Raw genomic sequence first — 15844 nt, 5'->3', positions numbered from 1 at the left:
GACAAAGCCTCTATCTGTCTATTCCAAGTATGTCTCTAACCAGGTCTGACTTGTTCTCCTAATTCCCTCCCAGGATATGACAAGATCACCTTTTTTTTGAGACAAAGCCTCTATCTGTCTATTCCAAGTATGTCTCTAATAGCGCTTTCACCAGAGTTCCCTTTCTCCCCCATACATTACTTGGTCTTGGAGGACAAAGGTGGCTTCCCCAGCTCCCTTGTGTTCTCCCTCATTAAGTCTCTTGTTCCACACTGTGATGGGTGAGCCTTCAAAGAAAGGTGAAGATAGAAACTGGCCCATTGTGAGCTGCTGTCCCAGAATCAGGGACAGTTGCTGGGAATAAGGGAGACTCCTTCCACAAGGACTCAGAACTGCAAGTGACATCACAGGCAGTGCATTGTGACAGCGACGACACGGCCAGTTTCCAGCCTGGAACTGCTAGGAAGAGGCCACTGGAATACTGACCTGAAATACCTATGCTTTCACTACATATACTCCTTGTCTGAAATATTCTTAGGGTAACTTTTTTCTTTTTTTTCTCCAGAGGATTCAGATGAAAACTTCTATAAAAATTCCATTTCATATTAAAATTCCCCTACACCAAAGACTTGCTTTGACTCAGATGGCTCATTAGTGTTTTGGAGTGTGGTGGGAACAACACTTGCCCCATTACTATGTTCTGAGTATGTGGGAGGTAGCGCAGTGGGTTAAGCGCACATGGCGCAAAGCACAATGACGGGAGCAAGGATCCTGGTTCGATCCCCCGGCTCACCAGCTGCAGGGGGTCGCTTCACAAGTGGGGAAGCAGGTCTGCAGGTGTCTTTCTCTCCCCTTCTCTGTCTTCCCCTCCTCTCTTGATTTATCTCTGTCCTATCCAACAATGACGACAATAACAACAATGTCGACAATAAAAACAAGGGCAACAAAAAGGGAAAAAATGGCTTCCAGGAGCAGTGGATTTTTAGTGCAGGCATGGAGCCCAAGCCAAAAAAAAAAAAAGTGAAGTTACTTCAATTAAAAAAAAAATGATATCCTTCAATAACACCAGCATTTTCCTGGACTACTGAATCATAAATAATCAGTGGCAGTAGAAATAAAAAGTGTAGTTCCATAGTTGATCACAGGTGTCTAAGAAATAACATTTGCATTTTAAACTACTGGTGACTGATTCTAAAGTTCCATGATCTGCTACCTCCTGTGTCATCTCCACTTCTGAACCACTGGGCACAGAGGAATCCTACTAGGTTGCATTGATGAGTTTTATCGCCACAGACTCAGATGGCTCATTAGTGTTTTGGAGTGTGGTGGGAACAACACTTGCCCCATTACTATGTTATGAGTATGTGGGAGTTCTGGGTAGAAACTGGTTCTTGATTTTATTCTAACCTGAGACAAAATTTCAACATGTTACCCTGTAATTACCAAAAGAAGGATCTCCCAACCTAACTATAGTTGTTTCTGTCTCATAAGTAAGAGCACTAAAAGCTCTTCTTTAAAAAACAAACACATTTCAGGAGTCAGCCGGTAGCACAGAAGGTTAAGTACAGGTGGCGCAAAGTGCAAGGACCAGCATAAGGATCCAGGTTCAAGCCCCAAATCCCCCCACCTGCCCAGAAGTCGCTTCACAGGCGGTGAAACAGATCTGCAGGTGTCTATCTTTCTCTGCCCTCTCTCTGTCTTCCCCTCCTCTCTCTATTTGTCTCTGTCCTATCCAACAACGATAACATCATCATCAAAAACAACTACAACAATAAAACAAGGGCAATAAAAGTGAATAAATAAATATATTTAAAAAAAAAACATTTCTTATTTCTAGTTGAGCAGACAACCCTGTTTGTAACCATGCTGATTATTTTGCTTAGCAAGGTGTCATTTAAGTGTTGTCCAAGGAGATGAATGTTGATTTTGAATATCAAAATTTTAGGTGTTTTAACAAGACAAACATTCAAATGCCCTTTCTGATTGCTAACTACCCAATGGTGAATATCTAAATAAACCAGATTCTCTAAGTGAGTCAGAAAGAAGAATCGTTCCCTTTTAAATCTCTAAGTGAAAGACAAAATTTGGCCAAGAAATCGAAACATGTATACTATATTCTGTCTTGTAGCCTGCAGGTTAGCAGGCAATATACATGAACTCTCAGGTCCGTTACCTCATCTACTTCCTTAATGGAGCTGATATCCAGTTCAGGTTCTGACTTCCTGTGGCCCAGAGAAGCTGATAGAGCCTCCAGTGCTTGATCACTCATTGAATCCTGTTGAAAAGGAAAATTCTATGTGTTAACAGAGAACATCTCTTGAACTCAAACCGTTCCTCCACTTCTTTGTGAAATATAAAATTTATATAAGTCAGACTACTTGTGGTTCACTAAAGAAGCTTAGGAAAGTAATTTTACTTGAAAGCTAGGAAAGAGAGAGAGAGAGAGAGAGAGAGAGAGAGAGAGAGAGAAGAAGGAAAAAAGCACTTACCAGAGAGAGAGAGAGAAGAAGGAAAAAAGCACTTACCAGAAAGTAAAAATAGGGGCTAGGTCAAGTTCCTCCAGTAACTATGCTGTCAAGAGTACACGTCACTTCTTTTTCAGTGAGCCAGAATTTAACTGTAATTTTACTATAAAAGACTCATCCAAATAAAAGCTGTCAAGAGGTCAGTTTTTACTATCTTATTTGTCTTGCTCTTAAGAAAAAAAAAAGTTCTAAAAATGACTTCTGATAACACCTTTCCTTCAGCAAACCAGACAAACCCAGAAGCAAGGAAGCCTAAGGCAGCCTTGCTGTGACCCTCCCTGCTGCCTTCTTCTCCAAGAGCACTATGGTTGTGGGAGGTCTTGCTCAGGGGTGTGGTACACTCACTGCTCCTTCAGTCAGCTAGATAAAAAATAAACTGTCCTCTCCAGGAGGGGAGAGGTTAGGCAGCTCCAACAGAAACTGCTCCTTGTATCATTGTGTCTTAACTGCAGTCATTTCTCGGAGAAATCCAGCTCGGAGTCATAGGACCACTGTCTGGGATTTTTGAGATTGAAGTCAGAGTTACCTATGATTCAGAAAGGTGGCTAGAAGCAACTACAACCCCCCCCCTAATAATTCACAGGACTTATACTGCTTTAGAAAGTCAAGGTGAAGAGTTGAGGTTCTAAGCTTACAATTTCTCTGGGGTCCTGCCCTTTAGGATACTGTAGTGGTAAGAAAGTCGTGTTTCCAGGACCAGGTGGTGGCACACTCAGTTAAGCATACATCATACTAAGCGCAAGGACCAGGGTTCGAGCCCCTGCTCCCCACCTACAGCAGGAACACTTCACAAGTGGTGAAGCAGGTGTGCAGGTGTCTGTGTTTCTCTCTCCCTTTCTATCTCCCCTTCTCCTCTCAATTCCTCTCTGTCCTATAGACTAAAAATGGGGGAAAATATGGCTGCAAGAAATGGTGGATTCATAGTGCTGGTACCGAGCCCCAGCAACTGGAGGGGAAAAAAAAAAAACCTTGTTTCAAGATTAGGTAAACAGAAACATGTGTAAAAACAGGAGAAAAAATCTGTCTGTCTGGAGATGATCAATATAAGCCTGACTGGTGGGATGCATTGGATTGACCTTCTCGTGGTGCATCCCGTGAGTACCCATTTATTGGGGAAACTGACAATCCTTCCTAGCCGACTGAATCCACGTGGATCCCAGTCACTTTCAAAGCCAGCAACAAGTAGACAACCTGACGCTGTTGACTGGCTACGGAAGAAGGGCAAACGCTAGAAGAAGAAGAAGCCTGACTGGTTTCACTCCACCATGCCTATCCAAGAGAAGGGAAATGCTCTGCCTCCTCAGGTATAATGCACTATCAGGATTATCTTACATCAGAAAGAAACTGCTGGGCCAGGCGTGCTGTGCTATTTTCAAAGAAGAAATCATTTACTTATTATTTTCATTTATTATTATTATTTTTTTTTCACTCAACTCTACCTGATGGTGGTATGGGAGACTGAACCAAGGACCGAGGAGCCTTACGCTTGCGAGTCTGTGTTTGCATAATCATTACGTTCTATCTGTCAAAGAAGAAATGGAATTATTTATACCTCTTCCACTTTCCTTTTTTTCTCCTGGGGTGGAGCAGCGCTTTTGCTGACCTTGGCCGACTGAGCTTTTAAAACCTCTCCTGTAGATTTCTGAAAAACAAAACGCCAAAGATCAAATGTAGAGGTGAAGAAAATGTAATAACCAGAATTTAAAGATGGGTATGATTTTATAGTTGAAAAATGATTTCTAACAAGCCCTGTCCACTTCATTTACATTCAAAACAATACCTCTTTGTCAGTTTTCTTTTCGCCAGTGTTGGAACTGCATGTGAAGTCAGACGACAAGGCATCTATAGCATCGTCAGGTCCCATAGGCTTCTAAGGAATTGGGTACCATGGTGGGTATCATGCAGAAGTCATTCAAGGGAAAGATTAGATCACTAGACCAGCAAGTCAATTATGTACTTTTGCTATTACTTTACTATCAAGAGAAGTATGGGAAGAAGTAACTCAGACAAAAGCCTATATTTAGAAGGAGTAGGTGCAAAATAATCATCATTTTCTGGTGATGTCCTATTAAATATATGACAAGCCACTCTATTCTCATTCTATTTTAATTAACATTTAGTTTATCCTAAAAATGGCTTCCATTCTTATTCTCTGCAAAATAAAGACAACCTAGACATGAAACCAATGACATTCATCAACCTCCACACTCACTCCCTTCTTTGAAACAGACAGAAACTATCAGAGAAGAGTTTAGTCATACTGCCACAATATAGAATTGATGGCCCTGCCTCCCAACCAAAAATATGAGAAAAGTTAACTTGACTTTTAAGCGACGCATATATAAACTCACCGATGAGTCTGGAGGAGGTGCTATGGTTCCTTCATTTTTCTGAAACAAATATTAAAGCAAAAATAACCCTTACTACCAGCAAAATGTATTGTTTGTGGTAGTTAGAAGTTGATTTGTTCATTCCCCAAATTTGTCCAAAATCTTAGAATGTGACCATGCTTTTTAAAAATTTTATTTATTTTCCTTTTTTGTTGCCCTTGTTGTACTGCACCAAAGCAAGGAATTCTGGGGAAGTTGGGGAGAGGAGCCTTAAGGTCCTAGGTTGGGGGTGAGAGTATTTTGTAGACTCCCATGATGCAGAGCTGGGAAATGGAACCCTTCTGTAGACAATTATGCTATAAATCATTAACCTCCAAATAAAATAGGAAAAATAAAAAGGAAATATTTTACAGGTTTTTGTTTGTTTGTTTGATTTATCTTCTTAGAGAGAGAGAGAAGGAAAAAACAGAACATCACTCTAGCATGTGCAATGCCAGAGGCTGAGTTCAAGACTCTGTGCTTGACAGAATCCAACACTATCCATTACACTGCTTCCTGGATCTTAAAGATAGGACCTTTGAAAAAGATAGTTATGGAAAAGGTGAGGGCATCAGAAAAGTCCCTAATTTCATATGAGAAAATATAACTGGTGTTTTTGAATGGGGGGAAATGTGAGCCCAGGCACACACAGAGGGAAAAAAAATGAGAGGATGTGTACACAGAGATGATGAGCATAGACAAAGGGGAGAGAAACCCGAGTAGGTATCGCCCCTCTCTGCTCTCGGAAGGAACTAGCTCTCCCCATAAAAAAAAAAAAAAAAAAGGAAACGAGTTATTAACATCAGATAAATCATCTGGACGGTATGAAGATAGAGATGCAATTCGACATGAAATATTTCTGTAAGGGATTTCTTGATTCTAGTATTCCAGTCACCAGATCCATGAGAGAATATATTCCTGTTGTAAAACAATACCTTGAGTTTTACAGCCATGATAATTCCATAGTCTGCTGTATCTTCTAAATTAAAATATATGTGTGGATGTGATAACAATTACATTCCAAAAAGAAAAATGATGACGTAAACAGTTACTTGACTTACGTTCAAAAGTTCTCTGTATTTCGGAGGTATTGTGACTTCTCTTTTACCCAGTTCCTCTACATATTTAGAAAACATTGGGTCCTGGAACACAACCACATACATAGAGATATTGTGTAGCTGATTAGCTGAGAATGTTATATGTGTATTCTGAAACCACAGTAGTATCCCACTATCACCTTAGGAGACTACTGGAATGAAATATAAATGATGAAGAAGCCAATTCTTTGCACAATACCGGGTTTCTTTCTTTCTTTCTTTCTTTCTTTCTTTCTTTCTTTCTTTCTTTCACAACACTGGATTTCTATATTTACACAGATATCTGCTTCTATCTAAATAACTTAAATTCACATGCAATGCTAGAAATACTCAAACCCCTATACTAAATTTGGCTCCTTTGTCAAAATATTTCATAATCTTTTCCAATATTGAATGTTTTAAATTATTTATTTATTTTTACCAGAGCACTGCTCAGCTCTGGCTTATGGTGGTGTGGGGGATTGAACCTGGGACTTTGGAGCCTCAGGCATGAGTGTCTGTTTGCATAACCATTATGCTATCTACCCCTGCCTTTCCAATGCTTTTCTGTATAAAGAGCAATGAATTAATATACCACCCAACACTCAAGATTACATTTATTTCTTTCATAATTTTTAAGGTGAGAAAAAAATCAGTGACATCTCATGTTTAATTCTATCTAATGTGATTCTTCTTTCTTGTTACTCAGAGACAGCCACCATCCTCAATTTTATCATGAACTCACTGAAAGTAAAGCATATTTTAACACATCCTATATGTGGATATCTAAAGCAAAATATAATACTAAGCATATTCTGATATGCTAAGTAAATGGCATCCATGTTCATTATCTTTCTTTCATTTTTTGAAAAACTATTGGATAAGAGACATAGAGAAATAGAGAAGGGTAGGGGAGATAAAAAGGGAAGAAAAGAGATAATTGCAGTACTGTTTCACCCCTTGCTATGCTTCCCCTCTGCAGGTGGGGAGTGGGGGCTTGAACCCGGGTCCTTGCACATTTGTAACATGTACCTTTAACTGGGGTGTACCTTCAACCTGGCCCCAATATCATCCTCTTTATATGTCATTGGTATATATTTGTTAAACATTCATTTTGATACATGAATATTCCATTTTACTCACAATAAAGCATTCCATTATATCAAGTCTACTGTTGGAAAAATAAAACATCTGCAGGGTGAGAGAGAGAGCTTGTTGGGTAGGGTATCAGGTGCATTGCCATGTGATTGACCCAGCTTTGAGCTTGTCACCACATGAGAGGTGCTTTGGCAAAGGAGGAAGTTCCAGTTTCTCGTTTGAATGAAAAAAAAAAGTGTTCTGAGGCAATGAAATTTGATTAAACACACATATTTCCAATGATTTCATCTGTTTTTTTTAGTTTTTATTTGATCAGAACACTGCTTGATTGGCCACTAACTGTTCTTAGAACTCTTTGTTCACTAATGCTTGCTTAATGAAACATCTCTAGATTTCTAAAATCTACTAGATCTAGGAGAACAGTCAAATTTGTACACTTCTGCAAATGTGATAAGCAATTAAGTGTTTTTTATGTTTTAATATAATTTTCCTGATTATTAGGGAGTCTTCCACTTTATTTCTTAATTGGCCAGCTTTTCCTAATTTTCTTTTCTTTTTCTTCCTTTCTTCATTTATTTTCCCTTTTGCTGCCCTTGTTGTTTTTCATTGTTGTTGTAGTTATTGTTGTTGTTGTTATTGATGTCGTCATTGTTAGATAGGACAGTGAGAAATGGAGAGAGGAGGGGAAGACAGAGAGGGGGAGAGAAAGATAGACACCCGCAGACCTGCTTCACCACTTGTGAAGCGACTTCCCTGCAGGTGGGGAGCCGGAGGCTCGAACCAGGATCCTTATGCCGGTTCTTGCGCTTTGTGCCACATGCACTTAACCGGCTGCGCTACCGCCTGACTCCCCTAATTTTCTACTTATCTCATTTTATAAACTCTATATGAATTCTGAAAACAAATCCTTTGTTGAGTGCGTTACACATGTTTCTTCCATTCCAGTCTATGGTATGTCTCTCTTTATAACATAAAGACAATATAATCTTCCTGCAATTTTTAGGATTTAGGAATAGATATGAATTGAGGGGTTAAATAACTGGATTTCTAAGTAAGTTCACATCCACCGACATAAAATAGGACTTTGTGGCTCAATAGGCTTTATTCTAGCACCTGTCTCGGTCCATACAATCACTGTTTGCTGAATCAGTGGAACAGTATCCTAAATTACAGATAAACCATTTAACCATTTTCACTCTAACACTATTTTCAGTTGCTATTATTGATACCGACTGTATCTCATTTTCCTCTAAGATATATAACACCAGGCATTTTTGTAGATCAAAATGTGATTTTATTTAGCATGACTATACCATCTTCCACTCATTAAGTATGAATATGTATCTATCAGTATTATATACCTAGGGATCTGGGTTATGGGGCATCTGGTAGAGCACAAACACTACCATGCAAAAGGACCTGGGTTCAAATCCCTGATTCATGTGTGTGTGTGTGTGTGTGTGGCAAGTATCCCTCCTTCTCTTTGTCTCTATCTCTCTGTGTTTCACCCTCTATCAAAATAAATAAATAAAGTTTATATACCGAAACTACGGGTCCAGTGTATGTCGTGTTACTGTCTTCGGTTTCTTCCGGTTCTCCTAAAGTATCTATTAAGTCATCCAATGCAGCATCATCCATGCCTGACTGGAAAGCAGAGACATATTTAAATATTAGTTACTATATGCATTTCACATTTTTTTTGCAACCACAAAAAGATTACTGTCATCTTGAATTGAAAAAATAATTCGTTGAATGATTCTTTTACATTATCTCCACTACATACTGTTGACTTTCACAAAATCAGATAATAAACATAGAAGCTATAAATAAATATATATTTTTTCTGCCTCCAGGGTTCTCGCCGGGGCTTGGTGCCAGCTCTATAAATCCACTGCTCCTGGAGGTCATTCCCTGGCCCTCCCCCCCATTTTTCTGTATAGGACAGAGAGAAACTGAGAGAGCAGGGGAAGATAGAGGGGGAGAGAAAGGTAGACATCTGAAAATCTGTTTCATCGCTTGCAAAGCAACCCCCCTGTAGGTGGGGAGCCGGGGGCTTGAACCGGGATCCTTAAGTGGGTCCTTGTGCTTCGCACTATGTGCGCCTACAGTACACCACTGCCTGGACCCTTAAAGAAACATTTCATGTAGAATTCCATCTCTATCTTCATACTTTTCAGGAGATTTATCTGATGCTAATAACATTTCTTTTTTTTCTGATTAAGATTTTGAAAGAAATAAAATCACCTTCTCACATACTTTTATAAAATTTGTATCACATAGTTTAAATGAACTATAGTATTAACAGTTCTGTACCAAATGCTATGTCATATGTGTTATATCCCTTTTTTCATATATCATAAAAACCTCATTTAGTGATGTGGAAAGCAAGACTCAGAGAAGTTTAGTAACTTTCTCCAAGTCACACAGGGAGAAAGAGAACCAGGATTTTAGTCTAATTCTGTTCTGTTCTCTATCTCTGTTCTTGGTTGTAGCAAATCTTGCAACATCCATGGATTTTCTGTAAGTGGGTTCTTTTCTCTGTGTTTGCACCAGCCTATACTTCTTACTCTGACACCTCATCATCTATTAGTTCCTTAAAATGTGTTTCTTGGTTAGAGGAGACAATATATTATCTCTGGTTATGGAAAAGACTTTCATTCCCAAAGCCCTGGAGTCCCAGGTTTAATCACCTGCACTAAGGTAAGCCAGAGCTATGCAGTGCTCAGGTAGAAATAAAGAAATAACTAAAAAGCCTTTCCTTCTTCTGTTCAAAGATCATAATAACTTTTCTTTTTAATTTTAATTTATTATCTTTATGTATTGAATAGAGACAGCTAAAAATTGAGAGGGAAGGGGAGACAGAGAGGGAGACAGAGTCAACTGCAGTACTGCTTCATCGCAAAGTTTCCCCCTCTAGCTGGGGGGCTGGGGACTTGAACTTGGGTCCTTAAGCACTGTAGCGTGTACTCAACCAGGTTCGCCACCAGCCAGCCACCAATACCTTTCCAATCTGTAATCTTTTTTTTTTTAAATGTATTCCCTTTTGTTGCCCTTGTTGTTTTATTGTTGTAGTTGTTATTGATGTCGTTGTTGGATAGGAAAGAGAGAAATGGAGAGAGGAGATGAAGACAGAGAGAGGGAGAGAAACATGGACATCCGCAGACCTGTTTCACTGCTTGTGAAGTGACTCTCCTGCATGTGGGGAGCCAGAAGCTTGAACCAGGATCCTTATGCTGGTCCTTGCACTCAATTTGTAATTTCTACGCCTTTACCCAGACATAATCTTAATAATGGTATTACTATACAGACTAGCTTCATAACTGAGATAAAAGAATGTGCCCTGGGGAGTCGGGCTGTAGCACAGCGGGTTAAGCGCAGGTGGCGCAAAGCACAAGGACCGGCAGAAGGATCCCGGTTCGAACCCCGGCTCCCCACCTGCAGGGGAGTCGCTTCACAGGCGGTGAAGCAGGTCTGCAGGTGTCTATCTTTCTCTCCTCCTCTCTGTCTTCCCCTCCTCTCTCCATTTCTCTCCTATCCAACAATGACAACAACAATAATAACAACAACAATAAAACAACAAGGGCAACAAAAGGGAATAAATAAAATAAATGTTAAAAAAAAGAATGTGCCCTTTGTTTTAAAAAATAAGTGAAAAACTGATGTTTCAGCATAATATACCATACTTTGATTCCACAATTTCCCCACCATCTAGTCTTTAGGAGGATAACTTTCCTATTTTGAGAAGCAGGGAAATGCAAATACATTCTACCTCCTTATTTTCATTTCTTTTTTTAAAATATTTTTTAAATATTTATTTATTCCCTTTTGTTGCCCTTGTTGTTTTATTGTTGTAGTCTTATTTTCATTTCTAACTTACCACAATTGCTCCAATTTTTAACTCTCAGAGAAATAAGTCTGACCATTTGTAGGGAGATTCTAAACTGAATGCTAATTGCATTGTTTGGGAAGAAATATGTATTGTTTGGGTAGAGTATTTCTCTCCGTACTAGGCTGTGATCTGAAGCACCTCTTCAAAGGAGCTATGGGAAGGAAGACGTGCCCACTGTTGGCCAACAACACAAATACATCTCCAGAGTCGGCTTCTGATGTCTCCTTTAAAAGCCTCCCAAATCAATTCATGCATTGTTTATTTTTTATTTTTTTATTGTCACTAGGGTTATCACTGGGGTCCAGTCCCTCCATGATGAATCCACTATTCCCAATGACCAATTTTCTTTCTTTCTTTTTATTTAATAGTAGAGAGAAAATTGAGAGGAGCAGGTGAAGTAGAGAGGAAGAGAGAAAAAGCGACACCTGTAGCACTGCTTCACCACGCATGAAACTTGCCCCCCCGCAGGTGGAAACAGGGGTCTTAAATCAGAGTCCTTATATATAGTAGTATGTGTACTCAACCAGGTGCATTAAAGCCTGCCTAGCCCCAGTTTAATCCACATACATGTCATGAATGTTTGTGTTTTACTACTATCTAGATAGTAGGTGTCCATGATGAAAGCTAAGAGTAAAGCTTATTGAAATGCTCACAGCAATTTTATTTGCTTTACTTCAAACCTACACATCTTAAAGGCAGGATCTGAGTCAACTTGCATGTTAATTTCCTTGGTACTGACACCAAGCCAGGTACCCCATAAACATTTATTAAATATGTAAATTTAAAATATATTTTTTTGGTTATTTCTGACACTCTGTACACAACTTCACATATGAGCAATTTTCAGTTTCATCAAATGAAAGGCAGTATTTAGTGCAGTAGCACTGGAACCCTAATTGATAAATGATAGTCAGACCTGAACCCCAGGTGGAAAGGATTTTCATTGGGCCTACATTTCTCTAAGAGGGCCTTACGTGGGGCTCACCTTGTCTTCTGGTTTGTCAGATAGGGCAGATACAGCAGCATCAACACTCTCTCTCACAGCAGGAGTTGTGTCCTGTGGATTCATGTAAAAGTAAGAAGGACAAAAGATTAACAGGTCTACATATCTTTGAGAAACGACTTTTGAGATCATGCAGTTAAAATGTCACTACTGAAGAGGTTTAATCTCATAGACTTTTTTTTTCTAGGGAAACAATTATACTATGTACATGAAGTCAGACTGGAATGTATTGACAGCACATATCAATGAAGTAGCCAGATGGGGACTGTGGTAAACTGGAATACTTATAGCAGGCATAGAATTAGCATTAGTCCATTATTGCTCTGTGAGCCAACTAGGGCTAAAACTTTGAGTTTATGTAATGGAGTCTATCTTTAATTAGTAACAAGTAATTCAAAGTCATTAGATAGAAATATAAACAAAATAAACACGAGTTGCAATTAACTGTGAGGTCACAATTTTGCATTATATCTCTGACATAAGTGGCTCTAGTTTTTGCATTTCAGAGCTCTCGATGGGAAAGTTCTTCTCAGAGATATTTATTTTTCTGATAGCTGATTTCCATTAGTTCTGGAAATATGGAATTTCTTTCTAAATTTTGCTCTGGAGTTTTATCTCTCCCACAAGTCTCTAAATCTAAATATTCTCTGAGACTTCTCAGAGAACAGATTTCAGGGCCAGGTGATGGTGCACCTGGTTGAGCAAACGTGTTAACAATGCACAAGGACCCAGGTTCGAGCCCCTGGTCCCCACTTGCAGGAGGAAAGCTTCACGAATGGTGAAGTAGGGTTGCAAGTATCTCTCTGTCTCTGTCCTTCTCTATCATCCGCTTCCCTCTCAATTTCTGGCTGGTTCTATCCACAAATAAATGAAAATAAAAATATTAAAAAAAAGAACAGATGTCTGGCAGGCAAGAGAGCTAAGTTGGAAGGGTGCCACTGCACTAGGGGAAGTGTTGGTGATGTCTGCTTCTCTCTCTCTCTCTCCCTCTCTCTCTGTCTCTATCTCTCGCTCTCTCCCTTCCTTCCTCACTCCCTCCAGGGTTATCACTGGGGTTGAGTGCCAGCACTACTAATCAACTGCTCCTGGCAGCCATTTTCCCATTTTTTTATTGGACGGGCCAGAGAGAAATTTAAGAGAGGATAGGGAGATAGAGAATGAAAGAGAAAGACACCTGCAGACTTGTGAAGTGACCTCCCCCACTCCCTGTAGGTGGGGAGCTGGGTTCAAATTGGGATCCTTGTGCAGGTCCTTGCACTCTGTAGTATGTGTGCTTAAACCGGTGCGCCAATCTCCAGCCCCTTATCTCCATGTTTTTAAATTATTTTAACTCTGTATTTATTTTTTCCTTTATTGTTCTTTTTTTTTTTAAATATAGACTTTATTACTATTGTTTCACTTTTCTTTTCCACCTCCAGCATCACTGTATTGTGGGGATGTTGATTTTCTTTTTATTATTATTATTATTTAAAAAAATATATTTTTGGGATGTTGATTTTCATAACTGTTGCTACAATTGTACCTGTCCACATTTCCCTGAGACAGATACCAGTACATTTCACCCTCAAGTCTGTCTGTCTCTTTCTATCTGGAAAAAGTCAGCCTGGATCAGTAAAGACCTGGTGATGACAAAGAAGCAGACAGACAGAAAAACAGATCTTTCAGAGTATCTGGGTTCCTATGCACCATAAAAAAAATAACTAGTGAGTCGGGTGGTAGTGCAGCAGGTTAAGCGTAGGTGGCGCAAAGCGCAAGGACCAGTGTAAGGATCCCGGTTCGAGCCCCTGGCTCCCCTCCTGCAGGGAAGTCACTTCACAACCGGTGAAGCAGGTCTGCAGGTGTCTATTTTTCTCTCCCCCTCTCTGTCTTCCCCTCCTCTCTCCATTTCTCTCTGTCCTATCCAACAACAACAATAATAACTACAACAACAATAATAACTACAACAAGGGCAACAAAAGGGAATAAATAAATAAATTAATTAAAAAATAAATTAAATAACTAACTAAAGATGTAGCAGGCAGCCTCAAACTCAAACAATTTGACTGGGAAACACTAGCTTGCTGACTTGCAGTCACAAATGGGTACTTGAGGATGGTAGGAGTCGGCTGGAGAAAACATTTCCTAGCTCTGTCAGATGCCCCTTTCAGACCTTTCATGGGCCCATATTTTCAGAAAGCTGTTTGTGAGACTAATGAAATAACAGTGCCAGACCATAACCCTATACACCTATCTGTGTAGACAAAGGGTCTGTATCAGATTCCCTCATTGGTGTCAGTGGTTTCCTGTCTATCACTAGGCTTTTCTCACCTTTGGCTTTGCTGCTTTCTCTGGTGCTGACTGTTCACTTGATTTGGAAGCTGCTTTTTCCTTCTCTGCATGCTTCTTTCTTGTATCTGAAGTACGCTTGGATAGACTCTTTGGCTGAAAATATATACACACAATATAACCTACTGTTAAGATGATCAAAGATAGTGACAGTTCTCTCTATGGAGTGGCATAGAGTGGAAGGTGTTCTTAACAGCTCTGAACTTCTCAGATGTAAATAAATACGATAAATTTCCATTTATATACAAAATTAGAAATCATGCAAAAGCTACCTCCACAAATCAGCAAGCATTACATAAGGGAGTTGCAAATCCAGATACTGTCGCATGGTGGTGCCATATTGGAACAAAATAACAACAACAAAAATAGTCATCCTTCCTAGAACTTATATGTCAAATAAAATTTTATTTATTTCATTATTTTATTTTCTTGCCTTTAGTCGCTGGTGCTCAGTGCCAGCACTACTAATCCACTGCTCCCAGTGGCCATTTTTTCCTTTTTATTTTTTCTTTCCTTCTTTCTTTTCTTAATATTTTATTTATTAATGAAAAGGACAGGAAGAGAAAGAACCAGACATCACTCCAGTACATGTGCTGCCAGGGGACTGAACTCAGGACCACATGCTTGAGAGTCCAACACTTTATCTACTGTGCCACCTCCCGGACCACTTTTTTCTTTTTTTTCTATTTTATTTGATAGGACAGAGAGAAATGGAAAGAGTAGGGGTAGGTAGAGAGGGAGAAAAAGACAGACACCTGCAGACCTGCTTCACCGCTTGCATGATGCATCCTCACTGCAGGTGAGGGTCAGAGGCTTGAACCTGGGTTGTTGCACAGGTCCTTCCACAGTATGTGCACTTAAGATGAAATATTTTCATCTTGGAAGGAACTTGAATAAATCTTGTTAAGTGAAATTGGCCAAAAAGAGAAGGAAAAATATGGGATGATATCACTCATAGATAGAGGTTGAAAAACGCAGGCTGGATGGTGGCACAGCGTTAAACACACATGGCGTGAAGTGCATGGACCAGAGACCTAAGGTTCCCAGTTGAGCCTCTGGCTCCCCAACTGGAGCGAGGTCGCTTCACAGGCAGTGAAGCAGGTCTGCAGGTGTGTGTCCCTCTTTCTCTCTCTCTCTGTCTTCCCTTTCTCTCTCAATTTTTCTCTGTCCTATCCAACAATGACAGCAATAACAATAATAACAACAACAATGATAAACAACAAGAACAACAAAAGGAAAAAAAGAGCCTCCAGGAGCACTGGATTAGTAGTCCCAGTGATAACCCTGGAGGCCAAAAAAAAAAAAAAAGCTTAAAAAAAGAAGCTGAAAAACAAGATCAGAAGGAAACACAAAGCAGAACTTGGACTGGAGTTGGGATTTTGCACCAAAGTAAAAGACTGGGGTAGGGGAGGGTGGGTTCAGGTCCTGGAACATGATGGCAAAGGAGGACCTAGTGGAGGTTGAAGTGTTATATGGAAAACTGAGAGATGTCACATATATACAAACTACTGTATTTTACTGTTGGCTGTAAACCATTAATCCTCCAGTAAGGAAATTTAAGAAAATGAAATACTTTAAAT

General features: G+C 39.6%; 1 protein-coding gene across 1 annotated transcript in view; it reads right to left on the bottom strand.

Annotated features, from left to right (window-relative positions):
* Positions 1 to 15844, bottom strand: part of CAST (calpastatin) — a 142120-nt gene that overhangs the window by 42565 nt on the left and 83711 nt on the right. The window contains exons 8-14 of the mRNA XM_060201193.1: positions 14247 to 14360; positions 8590 to 8691; positions 5935 to 6015; positions 4856 to 4894; positions 4285 to 4374; positions 4057 to 4146; positions 2153 to 2254 (exon numbers count right to left, since the gene is read on the bottom strand). Of these exons, the coding sequence (XP_060057176.1) occupies positions 2153 to 2254; positions 4057 to 4146; positions 4285 to 4374; positions 4856 to 4894; positions 5935 to 6015; positions 8590 to 8691; positions 14247 to 14360 (618 nt within the window). The remainder of the gene's footprint in view (positions 1 to 2152; positions 2255 to 4056; positions 4147 to 4284; positions 4375 to 4855; positions 4895 to 5934; positions 6016 to 8589; positions 8692 to 14246; positions 14361 to 15844) is intronic.

Source organism: Erinaceus europaeus, chromosome 11 (genome assembly GCF_950295315.1).
Source record: "Erinaceus europaeus chromosome 11, mEriEur2.1, whole genome shotgun sequence".
NCBI lineage: Eukaryota > Metazoa > Chordata > Mammalia > Eulipotyphla > Erinaceidae > Erinaceus > Erinaceus europaeus.
This window is presented reverse-complemented; position numbering and strand designations above follow the sequence as displayed.